General features: G+C 46.1%; 1 protein-coding gene across 1 annotated transcript in view; it reads right to left on the reverse strand.

Annotated features, from left to right (window-relative positions):
- The window catches only part of Szt2 (SZT2 subunit of KICSTOR complex), a 62,102-nt gene that overhangs the window by 8,704 nt on the left and 25,830 nt on the right, over positions 1-27,568 (reverse strand). Inside the window, exons 24-62 of the mRNA XM_090335040.1 lie at positions 19,542-19,662; positions 19,276-19,440; positions 18,977-19,181; positions 18,629-18,744; positions 18,257-18,503; positions 17,103-17,244; positions 16,852-16,944; positions 15,257-15,335; positions 14,865-15,158; positions 14,583-14,724; positions 14,310-14,417; positions 14,157-14,220; positions 13,742-13,927; positions 13,208-13,375; positions 13,044-13,131; positions 12,622-12,693; positions 11,913-12,114; positions 10,485-10,584; positions 9,138-9,267; positions 6,363-6,515; positions 6,184-6,286; positions 5,993-6,098; positions 5,794-5,905; positions 5,081-5,199; positions 4,812-4,976; positions 4,511-4,595; positions 4,185-4,349; positions 3,906-4,073; positions 3,379-3,509; positions 2,609-2,775; positions 2,380-2,477; positions 2,161-2,293; positions 1,858-1,988; positions 1,643-1,743; positions 1,394-1,570; positions 943-1,210; positions 572-651; positions 363-488; positions 53-252 (exon numbers count right to left, since the gene is read on the reverse strand). Coding sequence (XP_090191166.1) covers positions 53-252; positions 363-488; positions 572-651; positions 943-1,210; positions 1,394-1,570; positions 1,643-1,743; positions 1,858-1,988; positions 2,161-2,293; positions 2,380-2,477; positions 2,609-2,775; positions 3,379-3,509; positions 3,906-4,073; positions 4,185-4,349; positions 4,511-4,595; positions 4,812-4,976; positions 5,081-5,199; positions 5,794-5,905; positions 5,993-6,098; positions 6,184-6,286; positions 6,363-6,515; positions 9,138-9,267; positions 10,485-10,584; positions 11,913-12,114; positions 12,622-12,693; positions 13,044-13,131; positions 13,208-13,375; positions 13,742-13,927; positions 14,157-14,220; positions 14,310-14,417; positions 14,583-14,724; positions 14,865-15,158; positions 15,257-15,335; positions 16,852-16,944; positions 17,103-17,244; positions 18,257-18,503; positions 18,629-18,744; positions 18,977-19,181; positions 19,276-19,440; positions 19,542-19,662 — 5,510 coding nt within the window. The remainder of the gene's footprint in view (positions 1-52; positions 253-362; positions 489-571; positions 652-942; positions 1,211-1,393; positions 1,571-1,642; positions 1,744-1,857; positions 1,989-2,160; positions 2,294-2,379; positions 2,478-2,608; positions 2,776-3,378; positions 3,510-3,905; positions 4,074-4,184; positions 4,350-4,510; positions 4,596-4,811; positions 4,977-5,080; positions 5,200-5,793; positions 5,906-5,992; positions 6,099-6,183; positions 6,287-6,362; positions 6,516-9,137; positions 9,268-10,484; positions 10,585-11,912; positions 12,115-12,621; positions 12,694-13,043; positions 13,132-13,207; positions 13,376-13,741; positions 13,928-14,156; positions 14,221-14,309; positions 14,418-14,582; positions 14,725-14,864; positions 15,159-15,256; positions 15,336-16,851; positions 16,945-17,102; positions 17,245-18,256; positions 18,504-18,628; positions 18,745-18,976; positions 19,182-19,275; positions 19,441-19,541; positions 19,663-27,568) is intronic.

Raw genomic sequence — 27,568 nt, forward strand, 5'->3', positions numbered from 1 at the left:
TTCATGGCGTTACTCACGGTGGAGAAGGGTATGGAAAAGGAGGTAGGTTCACCTGCGGGAGGGTGAGGGGGGCCGCAGTGGTACCAGCGCGAAGCCTATGCTCTGTAGATACTGTACATATTGCTGCATGAAGGCTACACTTAGCTCCTTCAGCCATGGCTCCTCCCGGGCTCCTGGTGGAGGCATATCCAAGGATTCACTGCTTGCAGGGGTCTCTCGATTCCCAGATCCTGACTCTGGGCGATGGCGCCGCTGTGGAAATGGACATTAAGGCTCTACCCACTGTCAACCCCTTGAAGATAGAGGAGAAGAGGTCACAAGTAAACAGATCTCAGGAAAAAAATCTAAGTCTGGAGCCTCACCTGCCCTTCCGGGAGCCCAGAAGTCTCTGGGGGTCCATGCAGCCAGGCAGCTGGGTCAAAGAGGAGGGCTGTTGCACAGTAATGGACCAGGCGTGATGACTGCTTCAGGGTCTCCAGCTCCCCAGCCTGGGGACATTCGGGAGGCAGTAAGCTATGGCACTGAGTCTTCATGGAAGATGTAAGCTGGGATCACAATGGGGATCACTCACACTGATAGGCATGCTGGCGGGGGCAGAACGCTGCTGCCAGGTCACAAACAGGTTCTCCATCTTCAACTGGCGCTCCAGCTCTGGGGGTGGCAAGCCTTAGAAGTAGCCCCAGAAGGGGGCCGGGAGTTTGGCCTAGTGGTTAAAGTGCTTGCCTAGCATGCATGAAGACCCGGGTTCGATTCCTCGGTACCACATACATAGAAAAAAGCCGGAAGTGGTGCTGAGGCTCAAGTGATAGAGCTCTAGCCTTGAGAAAGTCCAAGGACAGTGCTCAGGCCCTGAGCTCAAGCCCAGGACTGGCAAAAAAAAGAAGTAGCCCCAGAAGCTGTCCACAGAGTTCCCCTCCCGATTGCCCCAATCGAAGTCCTCACCTCTGCGCTCTGTCATCTTGATTTCCAGAAACTGTTGTCCATGATATGTGACAGGATCCGGAGGTCTGGGTACAGGACCAACAGCAGAGCTGGGGCGGGCAGCAGTGATGTCTCTCAGGGCCTCATCAAAGGGAAACGTGTCCAGGGGAAGGGGACCCCCACCACGAGAGGATCCGCTCAGACGGCCCTGCTCACGGCTCAATGGGGGACTTGCACTCCGGATGAGTGTCTCCACTTCCATGGTCGGCAGCAGAAATGGGTTTGGCTCCTGAGAGGCACGGGCATCCCAGTTGGTTCATGGCCTTTGCCTTTGTATCCTCTCTCCATTTCTGGATTTCCCTTCTGACTACATCTCCCTATTACTTCTGTTCTTAAGTTTGCTCCCGCTCTCCTGCTTTCTTTAACTAACTTCGGTGGCAAGGAAAAGAAGAGGGAGCGAGGCAGCAGGTACCTTTTCATCCCGCACAGGGAAGTCCAATTGGCCATAATGATGGAACAGCCCCAACTTCTGGCTGAGCAGGCAGAAGATGAGATGTGCCCGTGCATTCTGCCACTGCACAAGGCGAACCAGTGCTCGGCCCAAGGCCACCCCCAGGTCTGGAGCCCAGTTGTAGGTCAGCAGCTGTAGCTATAGTTAGAAGTCAGGGTTAGTAAGATTGTAGGATCCTTCTTCCCTTCCAGTTCCTGACATGACACTGACCTTTTTGTCCACAACCTCCAGCAGCAAGAGCCTCTGCCGGGGAGCATTCCGTCCTGAACCCCCATCACCTCCTGACTCGAAGCGTTGCAGGGCTTTGGCAGCTACGAGGTGGAAAAGGACACAACAGGGCCAATAAGCAGACCTCTTTGACCCCATCTTCCCCACTGCAGGGTCACAGATTAGCCAGTAGACACGCCCCGTGGCCACACCCTCACCCTGCTGGGTTGGCTTCCTCCACTGCATGAAGTTCCTTCCCAGAAGCAGGAGGTGTCGCTCAGCTGCTGGGCGAGGAGTTGGGACCAGTTGCCCAGGGGTGCAAGGACTGAAGATTCCTGGTTCTGAACCCCTAACGAGAAGAAGGAGCAGGCAAAAAAAAAAAAAAAAAGGAAATCATCCATGGCCCCATTCTACAGCCTTTCTCTTCTCTGATCAGCTTCTATGAGTTTGGCTTCTTATAGTTCCCAGCATTTAGGAGGTCTGAGGAAGTTCCCTCTGAATCCATGGGAATCCAAACTCACAAATGTTGTTCAAAGACACGAACACTGGTGTCTCCAGCCATGGAGGTGACTAGAGTGGTGAACTCAGACAAGATGGATGGAAGAAGGAACCGGGATACCATGTGGGTGGAGCTTCTGGACACTGAGGCACAACCTGGGGGACAGAGAAGTCACTGTGGGGATGCAGAACAGGAACCAGGGCTGGGTGTTGAGGGACAGAGAAGGTCTGGGAGGTCTTACCAATCTGAACCATAAACCCCATCCAGCGCTCAACGACACGGGCAAACACAGGGTGCAGAGTTCCCACCTCACCCTCTTCTAGCTGCGTCGTCCGGCGTCTAAAGATAGAGCGGCAATAAGAACTTCCACATCCATACAGGACACACGTAAGTTAATATAAATCACACACTGCTCCGTGACTTTACACCTATACCTTCCCATGATGCGGTATCATAGTATGCACATATACCTTTGTCTCTGGGCTCCAGAATCTGTGCCTGATGCTCTCTCAGTTCCACCTGGCGTCCGAACATTTTCAGTTTTATGTCGCCTCCGACCCCGAGTGTCTTCAGGCCGATCCAGGACAATGTCATCAGTTGTTTTGGGAGAACCCAAGTCTCCACATTCTGTTTTACTCTAGGGATAAGGAATGGAATGAGGAAGGGCTAATGGGAAGGAAGCATTAGGGATAGCCAAGTCTGATCATTTTGGAGGCTGGCATTCTTGTGACTAAAAAGACCTGGGAATGTTACTTCACTCATCTGAGCCTTTGCCTCATGAGCTAAGGCTGTATTTATCTCACTGGGTATTATGAGGATACAACAAGAAAAATGGAAACAAAAGCATCAAAAAGTTGGGCTCTCTACATCAGTGAAAATTCACCATGTTGTGCAAATTACCATCTAAAGGACAGAGCAGTTTTTTGTTTTGTTTTGTTTTTGCCAGTCCTGGGGCTTGAACTTGGGGCCTGAGCACTGTCCTTGGGCTTTCTCAAGGCTAGAGCTCTAACACTGAGCAATAGCACCACTTCTGGCTTTTTCTATATATGTGGTACTGAAGAATCAAACCTGGGTCTCCATGCATGCTAGGCAAGCACTCTACCACTAGGCCAAACTCCTTGCTCCGACAGAGAAGTTTTATCTCAAAACAAGGCTGGGGAGTGGCAGTCGGGTTGGGGTAGGGTTGAAGGAGTTAAGAGGCAGCAAGGTAGAGGGCAACTTCATCACTTCCTCCCATTACCAGCATATCCCAGAAACTACGCCGGCCAGCTTTGCTAGGTGGAGTCACAGGCTCCCCAGAGCCAGGAGATGGAAAGGTGCTGGTTCGCTCTGCTGAATTCTTGGTTTCCAATGAACCACTGCTGAGACTTCCTGTGGATACCAGACATTATAGACTGTGTTACTAATCATCAGTCTTCCTCTAGACAAGCTAGCTCAAGACTGGCATGAGAGCGCTTGGCCACTTGCTCTTCCTGCTACTGTGCACATGCAGCTGAGAGTACGTAGCTCCATGTATTTGTGAGGTAAGTTCCTGAGGTAATCTTCCTCAGGTGACACCAGCTGCCATATGTCCACTGTCAGTGCTTTACCTTGATGATAGCTGATTGTAAATGCCTACATCTGATAAAACATTTGTGATGTTTTCTCTGAACCCAGCTTTTTGTACCTCACCTACCATATTGTCTTTTCTGGACTTAAACCATTCTGGAGGCCAGGTGTGGAAAGAATGGGAAACAACATATGACCCGGGATCTTTGACTCACATACCTGGGGGTGTGTCCTCTGTACACAGTGAAGCTGGCAACAACTGCAGCTCCATGATGGCATCAGCCAAGGCCTGGCGAGCTGCTCCTCGCAGCTTCTCCTCCAGCTGCACTATGCTAATGTTCCCCTTTTCCCACACATCCAGGCGAAGCCGTGGGGCCCCATTCTGAGCTGGAGAAAAGAATGGGGGTTACTTGAGGGTCCCCTGGATGCCACCCTACTCATCACTCTTGCCTTCTACCGCACCGACTGAACACTCATTCTTCCATCAAGCTGTCCCACCTGAAGAACTGTCCATTGTGACTGGGCAGCGAATGACCTGAGTCAGTTGCTCAAATTCTTCTTCTTGTAGTGGGTCTAGAGGCCCCGGAGAAGATGGGGGCCACAATGCCAGTGAGATGGGGGCTCCTGTGTCATCCACAAAGGCTAGAGTGATACAGGCGACCCCTGGGTAGAAACCCATGGGAAGGCTTAGCTTTGGCACTTGCAGACCTCCCCTCCCAAGATTCCCTTCAGCTGCAAGGCTGGCAAAGGCTCTCTCAGCCACACGATGAGAAAAGCCTTTCTCACACGAGACAATATCATCAGGCCTCTGCCCTGCGCTGTACCTTTGCCTCCAGTGCCCTGTCCACCAGGCTTGTTATATAAGTAGATGTCCAAGTCAGGAAGGCCACCTTGTGGTGGGAGTGGATGCTGGGGAGAGAAAAGGCATGGAGTACTAAGACAGGCATCCAGAGTGTGCACAAGTGTAAGTAAGTGCACAAGGAAGATCAGAAAGACAGGAAGAAAATGAAGGTGCGTGGAAGGCTGGGTGCATACAGGGCCATGGGCAAAGACACATATGGGAGCAGTGAGGGTGTACAAGGGATGAATCCACATGAATTTGGAGAAGGCTGAGGACAATCTCACTTTGAAATGGTTCCGACTGTTGCTGTCTGTGTACTTTGGAGAGTGCAGGAAGATGAGCAGATTTTGCCTCAGGTACCAGGCCAGGGCAGGAAGCCAGGGCCTGCAGGAGCGGGGCAGGGCCAGATGTAGTACTTCTGATGGGAGACTTCCAGGAGGCTGGATGAACTGCAGAGTGGGAAAGGGAGGTCAGCTGAATATGCAAGCTTTCCCATAAACTGGTCAGATGCCTGCAGCTAAGCCTGAGAAGGAGCGCGTGGGAGGGAACTGACCTCCACATCAGCTGGTGTCAGCTTGCAGTTCCGGACCAGCATGACTGTGATGACGTCCAGTGTGGCCTCATCCAGGCGCCGACGCAGAACCCGCACAAGCTCATCTGTGATCTCAGGGCCTTCACAAAGCCATTGTGAAAGACAGAGACACTGTGTGAGATCCAGCTGCCCCATGCCACCCCTCATGCACTGGCAGTAGTTGGGAGAGCCAGTGCTGGAAGGTGCCAAGAGTAGGGTCTACTTCTGCCAAGCAACTCATTCTAACTATGGGCACATGAATTATACTTCAAAGACTTGGTGCACTCATCCAAACGTAAGAATTACAACAGCAACAACCTCACAGGGATGTTGCAAATATTAAGAGCAAGGTATGTAACCGTATTAGCTGAGACCTGGCACACATTACCAAAAGACCTTAGGCTCTACATAGCCCAACATGAACCCATTATCTTCACTCCAGTCCATCCTTGGTCTCAGGCCAATGGAGCCAAGTATCCACAGTCACCCAGCTCTTCTTCACACACTGGATCTCAGTTAGCTCTTATTCCAATCCACCTAAATGTTACTGGAGTCTGTCCTCTCCCCCCACCCCAGCTCCTGCTCAGAGTAGTAACTGGAAGGGGCCCCTGGGCAGAGTAGAAGGAGACTCTGAGAGATGTTCTCAAGGATTCTGGGATATAATGAGTCACTTCCAAACCTTTCACAGTCTTTACCTGCCTGCCCTACACCATGTACCAATAACTGGATATGTCTGTCCACTTGGCCAACAGGACGAGCAGCATCTGAAGTGCGGCTGGAAGCCATGTCCATTGGAGAACGAGGGCCCTGCAGGGACAAAGACGGTCAGGTTCTAGCTCTAGGGAGCAAAGCACAGGGGAGCACAGAGAAAATGAGGAGAGGAATAATACATGCCGAGGCTTCCTCAGAGCAGATAGGCTCCTGGCTCCGGGACAGAGCTAGGGAAGGGGGCAGCGTATCTGCTTCCCATGGCCGGTCACTGCAAGATGTCTCCAGGAGCCTGAGAAAAAAATGGTAAGGTATGAACATGTCTCTTGACTTTAACTCGTCCCTGACTTTAACCCATCTTTTCAGGATCTACATACCGAAGATAGTAGACAGCCTTGGTTGCTCGTTCCTGATAAACAAACATATTCTTCCGGTTCACCACAGAAAAGGCATTGAGCACAGAGCGCAGGGCCTGTATGGCTGAGGGAGTAACATAGACTTAAAAAATTCCCTTCCCCACATCACCCACCACTGCTCTCTCACGCCAATTACATACCTCGAGAGACCCCCATACTGGGCCCCATCTTGAGGCGTGAATGGACTCGGATCACAGTTCCCCATACAACATCACAGGAGAAATGGCCAGGGACAAACTGCATGGTGGCTGCCAGATACCCTCGGGGTGCACAGCTCTCATCAGCAGCATAATCTGGGGAAGAGAAAACATGGATTAAAACAAGATTCCTAGCTCATCACCAGAATGCTCATCTGGGAACTAGTCACTCATTCTTAGCTCTCCCTGTCCATTTGCTTGTCAGGGAAAGCTGATCTTTGGTGACAAGGTAGGGCAAAGCAGAGGCATGCCCTTAGGAAGCCGGGTCTTAGCACAGAGGCTTTCAGAATCATCTCAAGGAGACTCAAGAAGAAATTAAGGACCAGTGTTGACAAAAGCAAAGCCATGAGGCAATTCTGAAGAGAACACCAAGGGATTTTGACCCTGTTGTGACATATGTCAGGAGCCCTATTAGCCATTATCCTCAAAGGAAGCTGCAATAGTAGTCTCATTAAAACAGAAAAGGCTATGGTTACTTATGTATTCCAGCTGTGGAGTGAGGAAAATGATATCCTGTGCTTTGAAGGATAGCTATACCAAAGGGTGGTGTGACAATACGTAAGAGCTATGGCCATCGTCCAGTGCCTTGTTTGATTTTTGTCAGGTAGACAAGGAACCCTCAGTAGGTAAAAAGTCTTGTTTCCCAGAGATGCTGTCAGATGTCAGCACAAACAGGATACTCAGGAGACTGCAGAATTTCCGCATGGAAACTGTCACAGAATGCTGTTGCTAAGGGTTTCGGGGGCAGGGTGGGGGAGATAGAGACTAAAATGAAGAAAGGCTGTGTCTGGGTTCTGACTGGTCTAATATCCCTGGCTGCTAGAAGGCAAACTGAAGTAGAAGTGCTTTGTTGTCCTAGCATATTCTCAAATTGCAGAAACTGCCTTGAAAACCATGAGAGTCTACTACTTATGGGGTTTCTGCTTTAATATGAGGAATGTCCCAAGATGTGCTACAACACACTATCCTGACATTCTTTTTTTTTTTTTTTTTTTTTTTTGCCAGTCCTGGACTTGAGCTCAGGGCCTGAGCACTGTCCTTGGACTTTCTCAAGGCTAGAGCTCTACCACTTGAGCCTCAGCACCACTTCTGGCTTTTTTCTATGTATGTGGTACCGAGGAATCAAACCCAGGTCTTCATGCATGCTAGGCAAGCACTCTACCACTAGGCCAAACTCCCGGCCTATCCTGACATTCTTAAGAATGTTAAAATAAAGAGTGGTCTGATTTTAAGCCAGAAGGAAGTAGTTTAAGAAAACAAGATTTGGTTTCTCCTCTATAGACTAGGAAAAGAGGTTATCAAAAGTAAAAGAACCAGTTGGTGGCTCATGCCTTTAATCCTAGCTACTTATGAGGCTGAGATCTAAGGATCACAGTTTAAAGCCAGTCTGGGCACAGATATTTGTGACACTCTTATCTCCAATTAACCACCAGAAAACTGGAAGAGGTGCTGTGGCTCAAGTGGTAGAGTGATAGCCTTGAGCTGAAGAGCCTCAGGGACAGCACCCAGGTCCAGAGTTTAAGCCCCAACAACAACAAAATTAAAAGAAGGAGAAAGAAATATTGAGACTCCTATTACCAGCTCAAGTAGATTTACGTTTCCTTACCATGACATGAAATCCCCCAAACAACTCGAAGGAGCCCTGAGCCCATCTAGAGGGACAGCCAGTCAAAAAGCCAATCCTGCTATAGGACCACAGCCTCTCCCCTCTGTTCTTCTCCCATGTGGGAAATGGCCTACTTATTCTCACTCCTTTAGACTCCTCATCCCTGTCTATTCCCCTAGTGGAGAAAAATAAACACTTTGGATATGAAAGCTAGGCACTGGAGGCTCATATCGGTAATCTTAGCTACTCAAGAGACTGAGATCTGAGGATGAAGGTTTAAAGCCAGCCTGGGCAGAAATGTCTGTGAAACTCTTCCCCCCACCTTCCCCCAGCCATAAGGCTTGAACTCAGAGCTGGGCCACTGTTCCTGAGTTCTTTTTGCTCAAGACTCTACCACTTTGAGCCATAGATCCACTTCCACTTTTTAAATGATTAACTGGAGATAAGAGTCTCACAGGGACTTTTCTGCCTGGACTGGCTTCAAACTGCGATCCTCAGATCCCAGCCTGCTGATTAGCTAAGATGACAGGGTTAGCCACTGGTGCTTGACTTGAAACTTTTTCCCCACGTAGCCAGCAAAAAGCCACAGAAATGGTGGTTTGGCTTAAGTGGTAGAGCATCAGCCTTGAGTGAAAAAAGTCAAGTGAGAGAGGCCTTGAATTCAAGCCTTAGAACTGGCACCAAAACTAAACCAAACTACCACAGTCAGTATCAAGAAAGGCCATGTGGAGACTTGTTCTTATGGAGCCATGTGATACCCAGATGCTAATCATCTCTTCTCCTTAATCATTGGTTCTTTCTCTATAGAACATAAACATACTCAGGTCTCTGTCTTAAAGTTCCTTCCTTGCCTCTATCTTCCTTCAGTTTTCTTTTACCACTACTTAAAAGAACAGTTATTCTCTGTCCCACCTGTCTATTGTGACTTTTCCATTTTATCAGTTCCTCCTCCATCTGGCCAATAAAACTGCTTTCCTGAAAGTCACTGATGACCTAGCAGCAGCAGGACCCAGGCATCCTATCTTAGTTTCCCATGACTCTACCCCAAGGACTGGACATGAGAAAGAGCAGTGAAGGAGGCTTGTGAGGGAGGCTGCTGGATGGGATCCTACCATCAGTAGGTAGCAGCGCCCGCTGACGGGAGTGGAAGAGTGTCTCACTACGCCATAGATCTTCCTCACTCTCTGCCACCAGAAGGGAGTTACACACATGACTGTCATGCAGGTCCTGAAGGAGCAGTCGCTGGGAAAACAGCAAGATGTAAGAAAACTAAAATACCTTAAGTGGATAATCGTCAGGAGGCTCAGAGGCCAGAGAGAACACCCACTGTTTTGACTTCCATTACTGAAGGTCAAAATAAGAACATTAGGAGACAAGTATGGGCTATATATTGAGACCTTGTCTCAAAACCAAAACATCACCATCGTCAACATAAAAGGACCTAAGTGATCAGAGAGTGCTTTCCTCAATGGGCTCAGGGATGAAAGCAAACCCAGTGAGGAGCGTTTGTCTTTACTCTTACTCAAAATCTAGTCACCCTTCTTCAGTCCTCAAACTAAAAATGACGTTGGATGGTCAGCTCCTTTCTTATTATATGTGCTTTTCCTCTAAGAATTTTTTACAACTATCACTGAAGTAATTTGTATACTTTAGTATACAAATAACTATATCCCTCTCTCTAAGCTCCATAGGGTCAATTTCACAGAAAATCTCTAATGCTAGCATATAGCTCAAGGATACCGAATGTTTTAGTCAGCTGGGAGTGGTGGCCCATGCCTGTAATCCTAGCTACTCAGGAGGCTGAAATATGAGGATCAAGCCAGCCAGGGCACAAAAGAACCTAAGACTCTTTATTTCCAATTAACCTCTAGAAAATGGAAAGTGGGGCTTGGCTCAAGGGTAGGGCTGTAGCCTTGAGCTGAAGAGCTCAGGGACAGCGCCCAGGCTGAGTTCAAGCCCCATGATCCACAAAAAGAGAGACTGGGGGGGTGGGGGGAATGTTTCAGTCACTGGCAAGGAATAAAAAGGTAACTCTTCTGGGTGCTCGTGGTTCATGCCTGTAATCCTAGCTATACACGAGGACCAAGGTTTTGAAGCCAGCTTGGGCAGCAAGAAACTTTTATCTCCAATTAACCACCAGAAATCTGGAAGTGTTGCTGTGGCTCAAAGTGGGAGAGTGCTAGCCTTGAGCAAAAAGAGCTTAGGGACAGCGCCCAGGCCCTGAGTTCAAGCTCCATGACTGACAAAAAAATAAATAAAAAAAAAAGTGACTCCATTTCTGGGGGTGAGTTGGGGAGCTTTCTAACTGGTAAGAAGTAACTAGAGGATGGGTCAACGAGAATAGGCCCCAATTATTGAGTCTGAGATATACTGACAGCCTCTAAAAGCCCTCAAAATGCCTTTATCTTTTTATCTTCTGTGTCCCAGTGCTTGAGAACCCTGGCCCCGGCTGCTCTTACCTGGTTGACCTCCCTGCAGATCTCCCCAACTCGCCTCACCAGTAGCTGCTGTAGGTGGCGACACTCGGTGCCAGGTCCCCCATCCTCCCGAATCAGGCTCCTAGGAAGGATGGATGGATCAGACAAAGAACTGTGGTGGGGAGGGAGTTATAAGTGTCCTGAGTGTGAACTGGGAAACCACAGAAGGAAGCAGGATTGCACAGAGGGAAGTGAACCTGACAGGAAAGGCGCAAAATAGAATTTTCAAGAGCAGCTCTAGAAGCTTCAGCTCCATGCCTGCCTCACCATCAGCTTCCTGATGGCACCATTCTAACGCTTGTATCATCATCAGAATACAATACAGTCTCCTTTCAACCCCACGCCCAAGTACAGAGAATATTTAAGCAGCTGGCTAGCTATAATTGTCTTGGCCACCTACTGTGACCTTGGGTAAGTATTTCATTGTTTTATGTTTACTTCCTTCATATACTCAGGGTAATATGATATAGGGATGTTATATAGATTAGATAAGCTGATCCATGTAAATGCTAGAACAGTGCCTACAGACTGTAAGTGCCTTTGTTTTTTGTTTTGTCAATCATTGGGTTTGAACTCAAGGCCTGGGTACAGTCTGCTCAAAGCTAGTGTTCTACCACTTTGAACCACAACTGCTCTTGCAGTTTTCTGGTGGTTAACTGGAGATAAATCTCTTGAGCTGGGTGCTGGTGGCTCACACCTCTAATCCTAGCTATGAAAGAGGCTGAGATCTGACGGTTTCTGTTTGAAGCCAGCTCAGGCAGGAAAGTCCATGAGACTCTTTTTTTTTTTATTGTAATTAATAAAAGGGTTACATGATATTTGCCAGATAGAAGGTGCATTAATTCACATACACTGATACCCTTTCACATGTCTTGGTACCCATTACCCTCCCCCACACCCACCACCCACCCTCCTCCATGAGACTCTTATCTCCAATAAAATGCTCAGAAAAAGCCAAAATGGCACTGTGGCTCAAGTGGTAGAATGTTAGCCTTGAGCACAGAGAGGTTTAGGGACAACGGCTGGCAAAAAACAAAACAAAACAAAAAGTCTCTCAGACTTTCTTGCCCAGGCAGGCTTCAAATCTTGATCCTCAGCCTCCTAAGTAGCTAGGATTACAGGTATGAGCCACCAGCGCCCAGCTTTATTACTCTATTGCTACATTCTCATCCTTGAAGCCACTCTGAACTGTGAACGTACTTAATGCTCAGTTAGAAGCCAAAATCTCCATTAGCTTTGCAACTCCATTAAGAAAGGTGAACAAGTAGTGTGCTTTGTTAGGAAGATTTGGGAAGAGAGAGATCTAGAGCCTCAACCTTAGAGTACAAATCAGTCTCAAATCTAACTTGTGGGAATAAGACAAAGTGGCTAAATGGAGGCTGGGTGCAGGCCCTCATGGCTTCCACTTACCGTGCATGTGCATATACTTCCACACGATCTTGTAATACTCGAGCAATAAGCCAGAAGTCAGGCAGGCAGATCCCAGGGAAGCCTGAGAATGAAGGCTGAGGAGGTGCTGGCCCAGGTGGAGTCCGCAATGTGAAGGAAGTCTTTTCACCAGGGGTCTCATTGGGCTCCTCACTATCAGAGCCACTGCTTCCACCATCATAACCTGTGTCAAACATACTGAACTCATTCTCAGGTCAGCCCGATTCATTTGAACCCCTTACAATATTGAGCTTGATGATTCCCTTCAAATGAGCTCCTTTTTTTTTTCCCCCAGATGGAGCATGTTTAATAAGACAGAAATGACTCAAGAGCACTTGACAGTTGGAGGCCTGGACTTGTGTTGATGTGACATGATCCAGAAAAAAAGGAAAAAAAAACAATTTGCATAAAAATAACAAGTTTTTTTTCATAAAGCTAAGACAAGCGAGATTAACATCTCTCCCCCACCACATACACACATGCACAGGGTGATATGCAGTTGTTCTCTAGCTTTCTGCATTTGATGGCTGTTTTTCACCAGAACAAGCCTTCAGAAAGGTATTCTCAGAAAAATGGAAAATGATTCCTAAAAGTCCTCCTAATGAGCTCCTTTTAAGCTGCCCAGATCTTCCTGTGTAGTCCTAGACCATATGCCATCACCTTAGAATCCCCTACTTCTGCCCCAGCTTACCTAGGTGGTCTGAGTCCACACTGCCTTGACTGGACATGAGGCTTAGTCCCCGGCTGGGCCCAGGCTGACTCACTGGACAGAGAAGGGAAACATCTGGAACTTCTCTTGATTTTTTTTTTTGTTGTTGTTATTCATGGGGCTTGAACTCTGGGCCTGGGCACTGTCCCTGAGCTCTTCAGCTCAAGGCTAGTGCTCTACCATTTAAGCCACAGTGCCACTTGTGGTTTTCTGGTGGTTATTTGGAGATAAAAGTCTCATGGACTTTATGCCTGGGCTGGCTTTGAACTGTGATTCTCAGATCTCAGCCTCCTGAGTAGCTGGGATTACAGAAGTGAGCCACCATGCCCAGCTCTCTGGATATTTTCTATGGCCTCCCTCTAGAAACAAAAGCTGGGCCAGTTTTATGGCCCAAGTTCTCTTACCTTCCTGTGGTAGGCTAGGCAGGCTGATGATGGGGGTACACTCAGTATCTTCTGGGGAGCCGAGGGTGTGGGGGCTGGCTGCCAGGGCCTGACGGACAGAAATCAAGACTGACATAGTACCACACACATATTGGTACCCTTTTCTATCCCCAGGTCGGACTTACCTCTCCTTCACCACCTTCAGCCCTGTCCTCAGGGCTGTGCCAAGCCCAGGCCTCTGAAGAGGTCTCCCCTGGCAGCCCGCGTGGCTGTTGGCCAACTGCCACAAAGAAGAAGCCACTGTCAGGGTCTTCAAGGAGAATATGGCCAGGGAGGTAGAGGCGGCGGAACTCCTGGGGAGCAGGAGTCATAGGATAAGCAAAAGTAGCCTTCTCAAAACACAGCACCCTACAATTCCTTATCAGACACTCCAACTACCCAGTAAAGCAGATGCCAACAACCCCACTGCTAAAGTAGAAAGAAAAGGTTCAGTGATTTGCCATGGCTCAACAGGCCCAGTGGCAAGGTTGGAAGCTGGATCTCTTGCCACTTGAGTTGGCCTGCCAGGCATAGGGCTGAGGGGACAGACAATATGATACAGAGGGAGACAGAAAGGATAAGTCTATGGACTCAAACTAAGAAAACCTTCTAGTTCTATGTGTGGGGTCCCGGAAGAATGGGTCCCAATCAAACCATGAAGTACTCTGAAGGCAACTTACCTCCTTGAATTGAGTGAGGGAGCGCTCTGGCCCAAACACAAAACTCAGTGGAAGGGTTTGTCGAAGGCAGGTGGAGCGCCCAGAAGAGCTATGGATGTGGGCAGCTGCTCGATGCAGGGCAGGGCTCTGAGGAATGCCCCCTCTTCGGAGTGCCCCCACCATCTCATCTTCTAATAACCAACGGATCTACAGGCAGACAGAAACCCCTTGCATATTGAAGCTTTATCTCAGCTCTCAACCAGACCATTCAAAAAAGATACTCTGCCTCCTAGGCTGAGAGAGTCCTGAGGGAGACTTCCAGGCCTCACTGCAACTGCAGAATAAAAGGGTACCTCATCCCACTCATATGATGGAAAGGACATGGGTTAGAGCATTAGGTGTCTGTTGCTCATGCTGGAGCATCGATGGCCCTCACCTCACTCATGGTGGTTTCAACAGCCAGCCTGTGGGGTGTGGTTAAATTGGATAGTCCTGAGTGCCTAAATGGAAGAAAGGTTTAGATCTTAGTTTCCAGAAAAATGAAACTGAGGGAAATGAGGAGCTCTGAAAGAAGCATAAGAACATATACCTCTCTTCTTCTGGGGGTGGAAGTGGGGGCCCTAGGCCATCATCTGATTGTAAGGATGATGGTTGCCCTGGGGACCGTGGGAATGAAGCACTGCTCTCAGATGTTGACCTGAACAGGATGGGAGCAATAGTCAAAGGTCAGGAGGTTAATATTCTCCTAGTGCATCCTCCAAGTCTCCTTAGTCCCCAGGTCTCCTTAAATTCTTTTAATGGTCCCCAATTTCCACAATGTCCCAGACCCCGCCACCCCCTACTACCAAGCTGGCTGCCACACCGATGGTGCTGCGGGTCCGAGGCTGGAGGGAGCTCCACTTCTAGTGGCAAAGTCAGCACAAAGACATCCAGAGTGATACTGAGGTCCCTTAGGGGAACTCGGCCTCCAATTGGGGGTCCTTCCAGACTGGAAAGCACCTGGCCTGGGAGAGGGGGGACAGTTAAGAGTTTGCCATAGACCCTGGGAAAATAGTTTTCATATTTCCAGGCTGTCCTCCACTTCCAGGCAGGCAAGCAAGTTGTACTATGATCTCTGGTCTTTCCTGGGCTCCCCCAAACTCACTCAGGCAGGTGGGCAGGCTGCACACAGGCACTGAGCTGTGCTGCCCACGCAGTCGCACAGAGCACGTAAGGTGTAGGAAGAGGGGTGGCAGGTCATGCATGAGGCTCTCAGGCCCAGTAGGTGAGTCGCCTCCCAATATACTGAAGGAATCTTCATCAGGATTAACAGTGTCTGCATCTGACAGTGAGGCAGAGTCTAGCCCAGCAAGCCCCAGGTCGGGCTCACGGCTCTCACGGTATTCCACTTCCAGCTCTGGGTCACTCTCTGTGACCACACAACAGGCAGATGTATATCCTAGTGGGACATGGAACATGGTCAATAGGCAAGGATGGCAGAGACCCCTAGGGCCTAACTTAAAGCAGACTCCCCACCTGGATCACTTGCTCATGTACCTTCTTCTCCCAGGAGCTCAGCCTCTGAAAACTCAAGGTCACTGACTTTTCTGTCTACTATGTCCCGGGGACCCTCATCCTGGAGAAAAATAAAAACAAGGTAAGAAAAATACAGCTGATTTAGTATGTCCTTGTTTCTGGACAATTGGGTAAATGCCAAGTAGTAGAATTGCTGGGTCATAGGGGAGCTCTATGTTTAGTCTTTTGAGGAACTGACATACTGCTTTCCATAGTGGTTGAATGAGTTTGCACTCCCACCAACAGTGTAATAGTGATCCCTCCTGGCCACATCCCCTCCAGCATTTGTTATTAGATTTCTTGATCCTGGCATTCTAACTGGAGTGAAGTGGAATCTTCCACTTGGATTTGCATTTCTTTTATGACCAGAGATGTCGAGCATTTCTTCATGTGTCTATAGGCCTTTTTTCTGGCCAGTCCTGGGCTTGAGCTCAGGGCCTGAGCACTGTCCTTGGACTTTCTCAAGGCTAGAGCTCTACCACTTGAGCCTCAGCACCATTTCCAGCTTTTTTCAATGTATGTGGTACTGAGGAATCAAACCCAGGTCTTTGTGCATGCTAGGCAAGCACTCTACCACTAGGCCAAACTCCCGGCCCTATAGGCCATTTTTATTTCTTCTTCAGAGAAGACTCTCTTTAAGTCTTTGGCCCATCTTTTAATGGGATGGTTGTTTCTTTGGAGATTAGTTTTGGAGTGATTCAATTTTTTGAGCTGTTGATATATTTTGGATATGAGGCCTTTGTCTGTTGTATGGTTAGTGAAGATCTTTTCCCACTAGCACAACGATGTTCACTGCAGCACTATTTACCATAGCAAAGATATGGAACCAACCCAGATGTCCCTCAGTTGATGAGTGGATCAACAAGATGTGGTATTTATACACAATGGAATTCTATGCTGCTATCAGAAAGAACGACACCGCCCCATTTGTAAGGAAATGGAAAGACTTAGAAAATATCATATTAAGTGAAGTAAGCCAGACTCAAAGGAACATAGGCTCAATGGTTTCCCGCATTTGTCATAATCAGTAGAAACCTTGGGCTCTCCTAGCAGAGACTTACAATAGAACAAAACCTAAATACATAAGGCCATATAGTATGATGCTAAATGAAAGGACCTCCAGGATATAGAAACAAAAGCCATATAATAAGTCATTATTATCCTTAATGTACTATGTTATCTCTCATCTCTTCTGTTGTCCCTTGGTTATCTCATATTGTTACAGTATTTCACCTTGTTATCTGATATATTGTATATATGCTTGTATATATGTATAGTGCTTGCCTAGCATGCACAAAGCCCTGGGTTCGATTCCTCGGTACAACATACACAGAAAAAGCCAGAAGTGGTGCTGGAGCTCAAGTAGTAGAGCACCAGACTTAAGAAATCCCAAGGACAGTGCCCAGGCCCTGAGTTCAAGCCCCAGGACTGGGAAAGAAAATTTAGAGAGAGAGAATGAGAGAGAGAAATATAGCTAATCAAAGCAGGACAAGAGGATTCAATAGGATACAGGCATGCCAGTTGGGCTCTTGGGGCTCTGAGGTAGGGACACAGGAGAGGGAAGGAAGGTCACTCACCTCTCGCCTGCTACATGGAGGACAGTAGAAAAAGTAGTGGGGATTGGAGGGTACTGTGCGGAAGTGGAGGCGGCTGATCTCCAGGAACTTTTCCTGCCGTGGGGTTAAAAAGAGCTATGATGTCAGTCTCTCCTGGAAGACCATTGACTTTTTACTAGAACAAGGCAGACGCATACCCTCGACCCAGAGAACACTGTCCTCTGCATGAGTAGGACTCTAGCCCTCTTTTGTTCTCCCCAAGCTTCTCTCACCTGGATGAGGCCATGAAGGGCATCATGCACCTCCCCTCTGAGCTGGCAGACATCTGTCAGAGAGATCTCTGGGCCAGGATCTGAATTACCAGGGACACGGGTACTCTGAAACTCAGGCTCACTTAGGTCCTCGGTCTCTATACTGAGTAGTTGGGGTTGAGAAGAAAGCATACCAGTGTTAAGAGCTATTAGGGATTAAAGTGCCTGCTTCCCAACTGGGGAGCAGCACACACTGGTCTCTGCCTGAATAATGTGGCATCATGGCCAGTTTGGTCACACAGGCAAGGAGAACCAACCCACTTATTTGAGTTCTAACCTCCATATCTAAGGGCCAGACATTTCTGTGAAACAAAGTATGGATGATGGTGGTTTTCTGGACTTGTATCATTAGGTGGAGGACGAATGGAGAAGGCATGTAGAGAAGCAAAGCTTGCTGGGAAGAAAACACATTTACTTTGGGGGCATAAGTGGGTACTCTGGAGTTCTGACCTAGGAGTATCCCCACTAACACAGTTCCAATGGCAACACATTGCAGAGGCTAACACAGAGCTGTTTGCTTGCTTGCTTTTCCCCTCTAGTCTTTTACCTGGAACCTATCAAGCCCTAAGGAAGGGGCTCACTGCGAGGAAAATAGGATTGAGCTTGATGATGTGTACAAATTGGTCTGGGAAATTGTTACTATTCTATGGAAGGCCTCTCAGAAAGTCTCCACTTTCACTCTGGCAACTGGGAACTCCATAGCTCAGGCTTGGCGCATTAGACCACACCACAGAAGCAGATCCTGGAAGCTATCTGGGAGTAAGACTGCTGCCAGAGCCAAATGAGAGAAAGCATCCTGTATGGAAAGCTAGTAACAGGACATGCTACACTGGTCCCTCATTCCACCCGCACCACCCTGCTAATACTGGGGATTGAATCCAAGGTTTCAAACATGCTAGGCAAATACTCTACCACATGGGCAACACCCCTAGCCTCTTTGTTTATATTTTGTTGTTTATAACTGCCCGGGCTGCACCTAAACTTGTGGTCCTCCTGCTTCTTCTTCCCAAGTAGCTAGGATTACAGATGTCTAGGATTATGTCTGTCTAGGTCTTTGAATAAGGACTTGATCTGTCTGCCTTCCTGCTCCAACATCATTCAAGAACAACACTAACCTGGACTCAGAAGCTAAGATTGCTCGTTCCCGAGGCTCTGGGCCCTCCTCAATGCTGCTGCTGAAGGGCCCTGGGCTTAGAGGACCAGGACTTGGAGGTGCATGAGGCAAACCCCAAGTGTGGCCACATAGTGCAAGCAAGAAAGAGGTGATGTCTATTTCTTGTAGTAGCTCCTCACAGGCATCCACCGCTGTCAGCAAATCCTGACAAGTCACATTCTGTGCCTGCTGCAAGCTCCGGAAGAGCCCTGATGGAAGGACAGTGGACCATGACCAGTGTCAGCTCTGGAACAGTCTCTCCAGGCCCCACCTGCCATCTCCATGAATCTACTCCCACAGCTCCACTCTTCTTCTACATGGCCTTCTTACTCACCACGAACATAGCACCTCTGTGCATGCTCCTGCAGCAAGCTACAATGGGTGGCTGCTTCTTTATACCTGGGCTCCATCCACACTGAGGAGGCAGAGGGATGGTCCAGGAACTGAGTCCTAGAAACGGGAGGGAAAACAGTTTGGACAACTCCCCTAAGTGGTACGTTGAACTCATCAGCCACCTGTACTCCAGAGGATCATCCCCAGCATGTTCAACTGATTTGATGAGGAAAACTAACCCAGCAGCTAGCAGCAGGCACCTAAGAAGTGAAGTTCTTGATGACTACCACTGAAAGTATGCCCAAACTTTGATGGGGAAAAACACCAGGTCAAAGTCAAGGGTACTCACCTAAAGATGAGGTCTCGAGGTGCCTGAGGGGGCTGAACACCAACCATTTGTTCCCTCAGTGCTTCCAATGAACAGCTATAGATGTAGACAGGACACCGGGTCCGTAGTCCATCTGCACCCTCTGTCTGGGAAGCCTGGCGCCCAGTATAAGCCTGTAAGTCTCGACGGAAGGGCAGGATTGGTTCGCCTTGATCATAGGCATTGTCTGTGAGGATAGATGTCCCACAGTCTTCACACCCTCTATTTTCTTTGCCATTCCATTCCTGCTTAACTGACTTGACTTCCATCAGCATCCTTACCTACAGCCGGGGTTATGCTGAGAATGGGGACTTGTGGCTTTGTAGCCTTGGTCCCAGTTCCTTCCATATCTTTCAGGTTGGTGGCTCCACTCCAATCCCCAAACTTAAGCTTCGCTTCCTCTTGAAAGGGTCCCTCCAGACCACAAGCAGCCAGACGTTGAACATCTGAGGAAAAGACAAACAAATCAGGGCTGTCTAATAGGCCAGTGAGTGAGCGCAAGAGTTTATACCCAAGGGGGTTAGTGAGGATGGTCAGCAGTTGGTACCTGAGAAAGTAGCTGGCAGAAAAGTCAGAAACATATGCTGTGGGGTCACAAGCCTTGCATAGCAGCGCCACTGAAGGGGTTGGGAAGAGATGAGAGGCCTTAAAGTTTCAAGATCCATACCCTGTGAGAGAGAAACAGAATGTTACAACAATCTACCAGGTCTGGCAACCATTGTTTTTTTTTTCTCACAGAGAGTTGTATTTTAGCCATTCATAATGCCCAGCAGAAGCCATGATCAGAGACACTGGGGCTCCAAAAGGCCCCAAGATGTCTGGAAGTCAAGGAGCTCTGGGACTACAGGTAGGGCCATAGAACACAGGCTTGATAACAGGCAGCAGAGACTCTGAAGGTACGGATGTGATAGTTTTCCATGACTCTACCCTCACTGGCTAGGAGAGAACTACATAGCCAAAGGCTAGGATGAAATTAACTTCTAAATGGGAGTCCTATGAATTAGTTATCAGCCCAGCTGTACATGCTGACTGCTGAGGATACAGCCTCACATCTAGGTCTACAGAACATGACTTTCACAGCCCCCTGCACCTTGCAAAAGTATATGTGTGTATATATACATACATACATACATACATACATACATACATACATGCATACATGCATGCATGCATGCATATGTATACACAAACATAAGTGTATATACATATATTCAAATATATGTGTATATATAAATATATATTTACATATATACACATAAGAAAAAATTAAAAACTCATTTTTTTAATATAAGTCTAATTTACTACTTTGGTTCTAGCTTTTTTAGGGGTCAGTTGTAGGGCTTGAACTCAGGGCCTGGGCACTGTCCCTGAGCCTCTTTGTGCTTAGGACTAGCACTCTACCACTTAACCACAGCACCAGCTCCAGTTTTTGAGTGGTTAATTGGAGATAAGAGTCTCATGGGAACTTTTCTGCCTGAACTTGCTTTGAATCGAGATCCTCAGATCTCACCCTCTTGAGTATCTAGGATTACAGGTGTGAGCCACTGCTGTCTGGCTTGATTTTAATTTTTTTTTTTATTCACCTAGCTGTATAAATTTTCTTCACATCTGACATAAGCCATTTACTTTTTAATTTTGCTTTGTAATATAGCCATTTACCCCTTTGGGTTCATTTTTTTAGTTGTGCTTATTCCTTCTCCTTTCCTTTCCTTTGAGTTTATCATATATCTATACAATAACACCTATCTTTCAGTTTACTACTTTAAATCATACTTCCATCTTATTTAGTAGCTCTTCCCCATTTGTATTTTCCTTTTATCTACCAAGTATAACTGTTCTTATTTTTTTTTTTTTTCCTTTTTGCCAGTCCTGGGCTTGAGCTCTGTCCTTGGACTTTCTCAAGGCTAGAGCTCTACCACTTGAGCCTCAGCACCACTTCCGGCTTTTTTCTATATGTGGTACCGAGGAATCGAACCCGGGTCTTCATGCATGCTAGGCAAGCACTTTAACCACTAAGCCAAACTCCCGGCCCCCCCAAGTATAACTGTTCTGTTGCACATTTCCTTCTACCTCTGTTTCCACAACCTTAATCTTTTCTCATTACCTATATTCTCACAAGGTGACTAAACATCATTCATTGTGTGTTTTTGTTTCATGTTAGGTATTTTGAGTTCTATTTGTTTTCATTTTGCTTCCTTTTCTTCATTGTTATTGTGTATGTGTGTTTAATTCTTTTAATTTTGCCTTCCCCACTCAGTATATTAGCTAGATTTTTTCCCCTACTAACATTTCCTTTTTAATTTTCCTATTACACTTATCTCCCACCTGTTCCTTCCCTATAAAACAAACTACCTAATATTCATTAGTGGTAGCTTTGCTACCTCCTTCGTATTACCACCCTGGTTAATTAAGGTGTTCCTAGATTATAAAGATATGGAGTTGCTTCTATATATGGATATCAGAGTAGTGGCAACTAGTTTTCATTAAAATTGCTACAAATATTAAATGGTGTGGTTTATCAGCTGCCACAGCTTTTATAGACAATCTTCCCCAACTTTAGTAGAGAAGAGTTATGTACACAGTCTCTTTAGCATCAAAATTGATTGTTTAACAGCTGCAACTCACCCCTTATATCTATTAAGAGGAACCTAGCCATTATCCAATCTTAGGCACTAATCTTTAAGAAATCACTAACTAACGGGTGGCTCATGCCTGTAATCCTAGCTATTCAGGAGGCTGAGATCTGAGCATCAAGGTTCAAAGCCAGTCTGGCATAAAAGGAACTGAGACTCTTTATCTCCAATTAATGTCTAGAAATTACTAAGTGGGGATCAAGGGTAGAGAAGTAGCCATGAACTGAAGAGCTGAGGGACAGTACCCAGGCCGAGTTCAAGCCCCATGACCCACAGAAAAATAAAATAAAGAAAGAAAAGAAATCACCAATAAAAAACTTGGGAGACTGGGGTGTGGTGGCTCACACCTGTAATCCTAGCTACTCAGGAGGCTGAGATCTGAGGATTGCAGTTCAAAGCCAGCCCAGGCACTAAAGTCCATGAGACTCTTATCTCCAATTAAACACCAGAAAATGGGGAGTAGCGCTGTGGCTAGAGGGGTAGGGCGGTAGCCTTGAGTTGAAGAGCTCAGGGACAGTGCCTAGACCCAGAGTTCAAGTCCCATGAGCGACAAAAAACAAAAACAAAAACAAAACAACAACAACAACAAAAACTGGGAGACAAAATCTCCACCAAATCTTAGCCCCAGATGTGTAAGTTCTAGAGGACAAAAAAACACAATTCATAACTAAACAAGGCAACATGTCTCTATAATAAAGAACTGATAGTGATGAAGGAAGTTCAAACAATGAGCTCAAGAAATAACGACAAGAATGCTCAATAAAATAAAGAAGGTGAGCTGACACCTGTACCGTAGCTCACACGGGTAATCCTAGCTACTCAGGAGGCTGAGATATGAGGATCACAGTTCAAAGCCAGCCTGAGCACTAAAGTCCATAGGCTCTTTTTTTTTTTGCCAGTCCTGGGCTTGAGCTCAGGGCCTGAGCACTGTCCTTGGACTTTCTCAAGGCTAGAGCTCTATCACTTGAGCCTCAGCATCACTTCCAGCTTTTTTGAATGTATGTGGTACCAAGGAATTGAACCCGGGTCTTTACGCGTGCTAGGCAAGCACTTTAACCACTAGGCCAAACTCCCAGCCCAGTCCATAGGCTCTTATCTCCACTTAACTGCCAGAAAACTGGAAGTAGTGCTGTGGCTCAAGGGGTAGGGCAGTAGCCTTGAGCTAAAGAGCTCAGGGACAGCACCCAGGCCCAGAGTTAAAGCCTCATAACTGACAAAAAAAATAAAAATAAAAATAAAAATAAAAAATAAAGAGAGGGAGCCACATCTATAATCCTAGTTACTTGAGAGGCTGAGATCTGAGGAACACAGTTCAAAGCCAGCCCAGGCACTAAAATCTGTGCTACTCTTATTTCCCATTAACCATCAGAAAACTGGAAGTGGTGCTGTGGCTTAAGTGGTAGAGCACAAGCTTTGAGCTGAAGAGCTCAGGGACAGTGCCCAGGCCCAGAGTTCAAGCCCCACAACCAACCAAAAAAAAGAAAGGAAGAAAGAAAGTGATATTTAGACACCTGAATAAATTTAAAGAGGATTCAAACAAACAAAAAGAGAATATAAATACTGGGAGAGATCGAGGGAAGGGGTGACAGTCCAAAAATAAATATATTCATTATATGACTTATATAATTGCAACATTTCTGTAAATCACCTTTTTTTTTTTTTTTTTTTTTTGCCAGTCCTGGGTTGAGCTCAGGGCCTGAGCACTGTCCTTGGACTTTCTCAAGGCTAGAGCTCTACCACTTGAGCCTCAGCACCATTGCTGGCTTTTTTCTATGTATGTGGTACCGAGGAATCGAACCAGGGTCTTCATGCATGCTAGGCAAGCACTTTAACCACTAGGCCAATCTGCCAGTCCAGTAAATCACCTTCATAATAATAATAATAATAATAAAAGTAAAGCCAGGCACTAAGGCTCATGCCTGTAATCCTAGCTACTCAGGAGGCTGTGATATGAGGATCAAGGGTCAAAGCCAGCCTGGGCATAAAAAGACCTGAGACTCTTTTTTTTTTTTTTAGTTTTTTTTTTTTTTTTTGCCAGTCCTGGGCTTGAGCTCAGGGCGTGAGCACTGTCCTTGGACTTTCTCAAGGCTAGAGCTCTACCACTTGAGCCTCAGCACCACTTCCGGCTTTTTTCTATGTATGTGGTACCAAGGAATCGAACCCGGGTCTTCATGCATGCTAGACAAACACTTTAACCACTAGGCCAAACTCCCGGCCCAAGACCTGAGACTCTTATCTCCAATTAACCTCTAGAAAATGGGAAGTGGGGTTTGGTTCAAGGACAGGGTGATAGCCTTGAGCTGAAGAGCTCAGGGACAGTGTCCAGGCCAAGTACAAGCCCCATGACCCACGAAAAAAAAATAATAAAAAAGAGGCTACAAATGGCTGAAGAAAATAAAGAAGGAAAGCAGAATATGAAAGAAAAATTCAAACTAGACACTGGTAGCTCATGCTTGAGATCCTAGTTACTCAAGAAGCTGAAATCTGGGGATTTCAGCTCAAACCCTTTCCATGAAGACAAATCCTCAAGACTCTTGTCTAAAAGTAGCCAGCAAAAAGCCAAACAGAAGGTATGGCTTAAGTGGTAGAGGGCCTGCCATTAGCAAATAAGCTAAGCAAGAGCAAAGGTCCTGAGTGAAGCTCCAGTAATAGTACCAGAAAAGAAGGATGAGAAGAATTCAGTAAAGATATAGAAATCCTGAAAACAAATCAATTTGAGATCCTGGACATGAAGATATTAATAGTCCAAACAAAAAACTCAATCAAAAGCTCAGGTATTAGAACAAGTTGAAAACTTGCATCAGGTTATTAGGGCTGAGGAAATATACAAGCCAAACATATTAAATTAAAAAAAAAAGAAGACAACACTGTGCTGGCATGGTGATTCAGACCTGTAATCTTACTCAGGAGGTTGAGATCTGAGGATCAAGGTTCAAGGCCAGCCCAGGCACAAAAGGACCTGAGACTCTTATCTCCAATTAACCTCTAGAAAAAGGGAAGTGGGGCTTGGCTCAAGGGTAGAGCAGTAGCCTTGAGCTAAAGAGCTCAAGGACAGTGCCAAGACCCAGGGGTAGGGTGGTAGTCCTGAGCTAAAGAGCTCAGGGACAGTGCCCAGGCGTAGTTCAAGCCCCATGACCCACCAAAAAAAAAAAAAAAAAAAAAGAAGGTATGAGTGGAATTTTTAAGAACTCTCAGACTCCATCAAAAGATCAAACCTATGAATTTGTGGGTACAGAAAAAGGGAAGAAATACAAACTAAAGGTATTGAAAACCTAGTCAATCAAGTAATAGCAGAAAATGTCTGTAACCTCAAGAAACAGGTCATCTCTGTGAACCAAACAGGAAGAGCAGAGAAAATACATCCCTAGATATATTATATGCAGAATATAGAAAGAATATTGAAAATTTCCAAAGAGAGGAGCAGATTAACTTACAACTGCAAGCCTATCAGAATAACAGCAGATTTCTTAACATGAATTCTAAATGCAAGAGTACTCAAGCTTAAAAACTAAATGTCGGGCTGGGAGTTTGGCCTAGTGGTAGAGTGCCTTGCCTACCATGCATGAAGACCCAGGTTCAATTCCTTGGTACCACATACACAGAAAAAGCTGGAAGTAGCCAGGCGTGGTGGCTCACACCTGTTAATCCCAGCTACTCAGGAGACTGAGATCTGAGGATCATGGTTCAAAGCCAGCCTTGGCACTAAAGTCCATGAGAGTCCAATTAACCACTAGAAAACCGGAAGTGGTGTTGTGGCTCAAGTGGTAGAGTTCTAGCCTTGAGAAAACCCAAGGACAGTACTCAGGCCCTGAGTTCCGTCCCCAAAACTGGCAAAAAAAAAAAAAAAAAAAAAAAACCACTAAAAAAAAAAAACCTAAAAGTCAACCTAGAGTAGTGTATTCAGTAAAGCTATCCTTCATAATTAAGGGAGAATTAAGAACCTTCCATGATAAGTTAAAGCTAAAGGAATTCATGACTACAAAAAGATACATAAAGGAATCCTACCCATAGAAAAAGAAAATATAGGAAAGAATAAACCCTACTAGATGAGTAGAGTAGCAAACGAGAAATCAGAAAGAAAAAGTATCAGAAGAACAACAAAATGACAGGCAATATGACATACATTTCAATATTTATATTAAATGTTAATTGTCTTAACTCTCTCAATCAAAAGATGTAAATGGCAACTTGGATTTAAAAACTAAGACTCAACCATGTGTTGACTAAAGAAACACATTGCCACTGACAAAGACAAATATGGGCTGAAAGAATAGAAAAAGCACATGGATCCTAAAAGCAGGAAGAAGTAGCTATACTTATATCTGATATAATAGACTTCAAACAAAAATCAGTCAGAAGAGACAAAGGTTACTTTATAGTAATAAAGGGAAGGATCTATGAGGGAGTTTTTCTTTTTCTTTTTTTCTTTTTTCTTTTTTTTTGCCAGTCCTGGGGGCCTGAGCACTGTCCTTGGGCTTTCCTCAAGTGTTCTACCATTGGAGCCACAACACCACTTCTAGCTCTTCTGTATATGTGGTACCAAGGAATTGAAGCCGGGTCTTTGTGAATGCTAGGCAAGCACCCTACCATTAAGCCAAGCTCCTGGCTCTATGAAGAAAATTTTAACACATATCCACCCCAAACTGGTACACTCAGGTTCATTAAGCACATGGGGTGGAGAGGGCACACATACAAGAACAATAATAGGGAAAACTCCAATAACCTACTCTCAACAATAAACACATCAAGGGCCAGGAGTTTGGCCTAGTGGTAGAGTGCTTGCCTAGCATGCACGAAGACCTGGGTTCGATTCCTCGGTACCACATACATAGAAAAAAGCTGGAAGTGGTGCTGAGGCTCAAGTGGTAGAGTGCTAGCCTTGAGAAAGTCCAAGGACAGTGCTCAAGTCCTGAGCCCAAGCCCAGGACTGGCAAAAAAAACAAAAAACAAAAAAACAAAAAACAAAAAAACACATCATTCAAACAAAAGATCAAAAAGAAACCTCAGAATTAAATGACACCATAGATCAAATGGATTAAGCAAATACTTGCAGAATATTTCATCCAATAGCAGTATAACACACACTCTTTCAGCAGCCCATGGAATTTGATCCAAAATAGATCACACTCCAGGAAATGAAACACGGCTAGGGAAATATAAGAAAATTGGAACAACTTTCTATAATTCTATCAGACTACAATGGAATTTAACTAGAACTCAATAGCATACCATAGATACCACAGGAAGATGAACAACACATTTGTTGAATGATGAGTGGATCACTAAAGAAATAAAAGGAGAAATCAAAAAGTTCTTGGCTTCTAATAAAAGTGAAAACACAACATGGCACCACCTTTGGGATATAGCAAAGGCAGTATAGTACTAAAAGGAAAATTTATAGCTATGAGTGCCTATATCGAAAGAACACAGAGGTTTCAAACAGCCTAATAATGCAAACTTCTAGAAAAATTTCTAAAACAGAAACAAATCAAATCTCAAATTAGCAGAAATAGTAACGATTGCAGAGCATGATGGCTCATGCCTCCAATCCTAGCTACTAAGGAGGATTAGACCTGAGGACTGAGGTTCAAAGCCAGCCTGGGCACTAAAGTCCGTGAGACTCTTATCTCTAATTAACCACCAGAAAACCGGAAGTGGCACTGTGGCTCAAAGGGTAGGGCGATAACTGAAGAGCTCAGGAACAATGGCCAGGCCAAAAAAAAAAGAAAAGAAATATAGGGACTTAGAGAGGGTTATTTTGAACAAAACATAATACATACACAACTGAAAATACCATAGTGAAAACTCCTGGTGCAGTTAACACACACACACACACACACACACACACACACACACACACACACCCCAGAGAATGATGGGGAGAGGATGGTCAGTAATTAGAGGTATGAGGGCTAAGAGATCAATGAAGATGAATACAGTT

Source organism: Megascapheus bottae, chromosome 6 (assembly GCF_031878675.1).
Source record: "Megascapheus bottae isolate mThoBot1 chromosome 6, mThoBot2.hap1, whole genome shotgun sequence".
Classification (NCBI taxonomy): domain Eukaryota; kingdom Metazoa; phylum Chordata; class Mammalia; order Rodentia; family Geomyidae; genus Megascapheus; species Megascapheus bottae.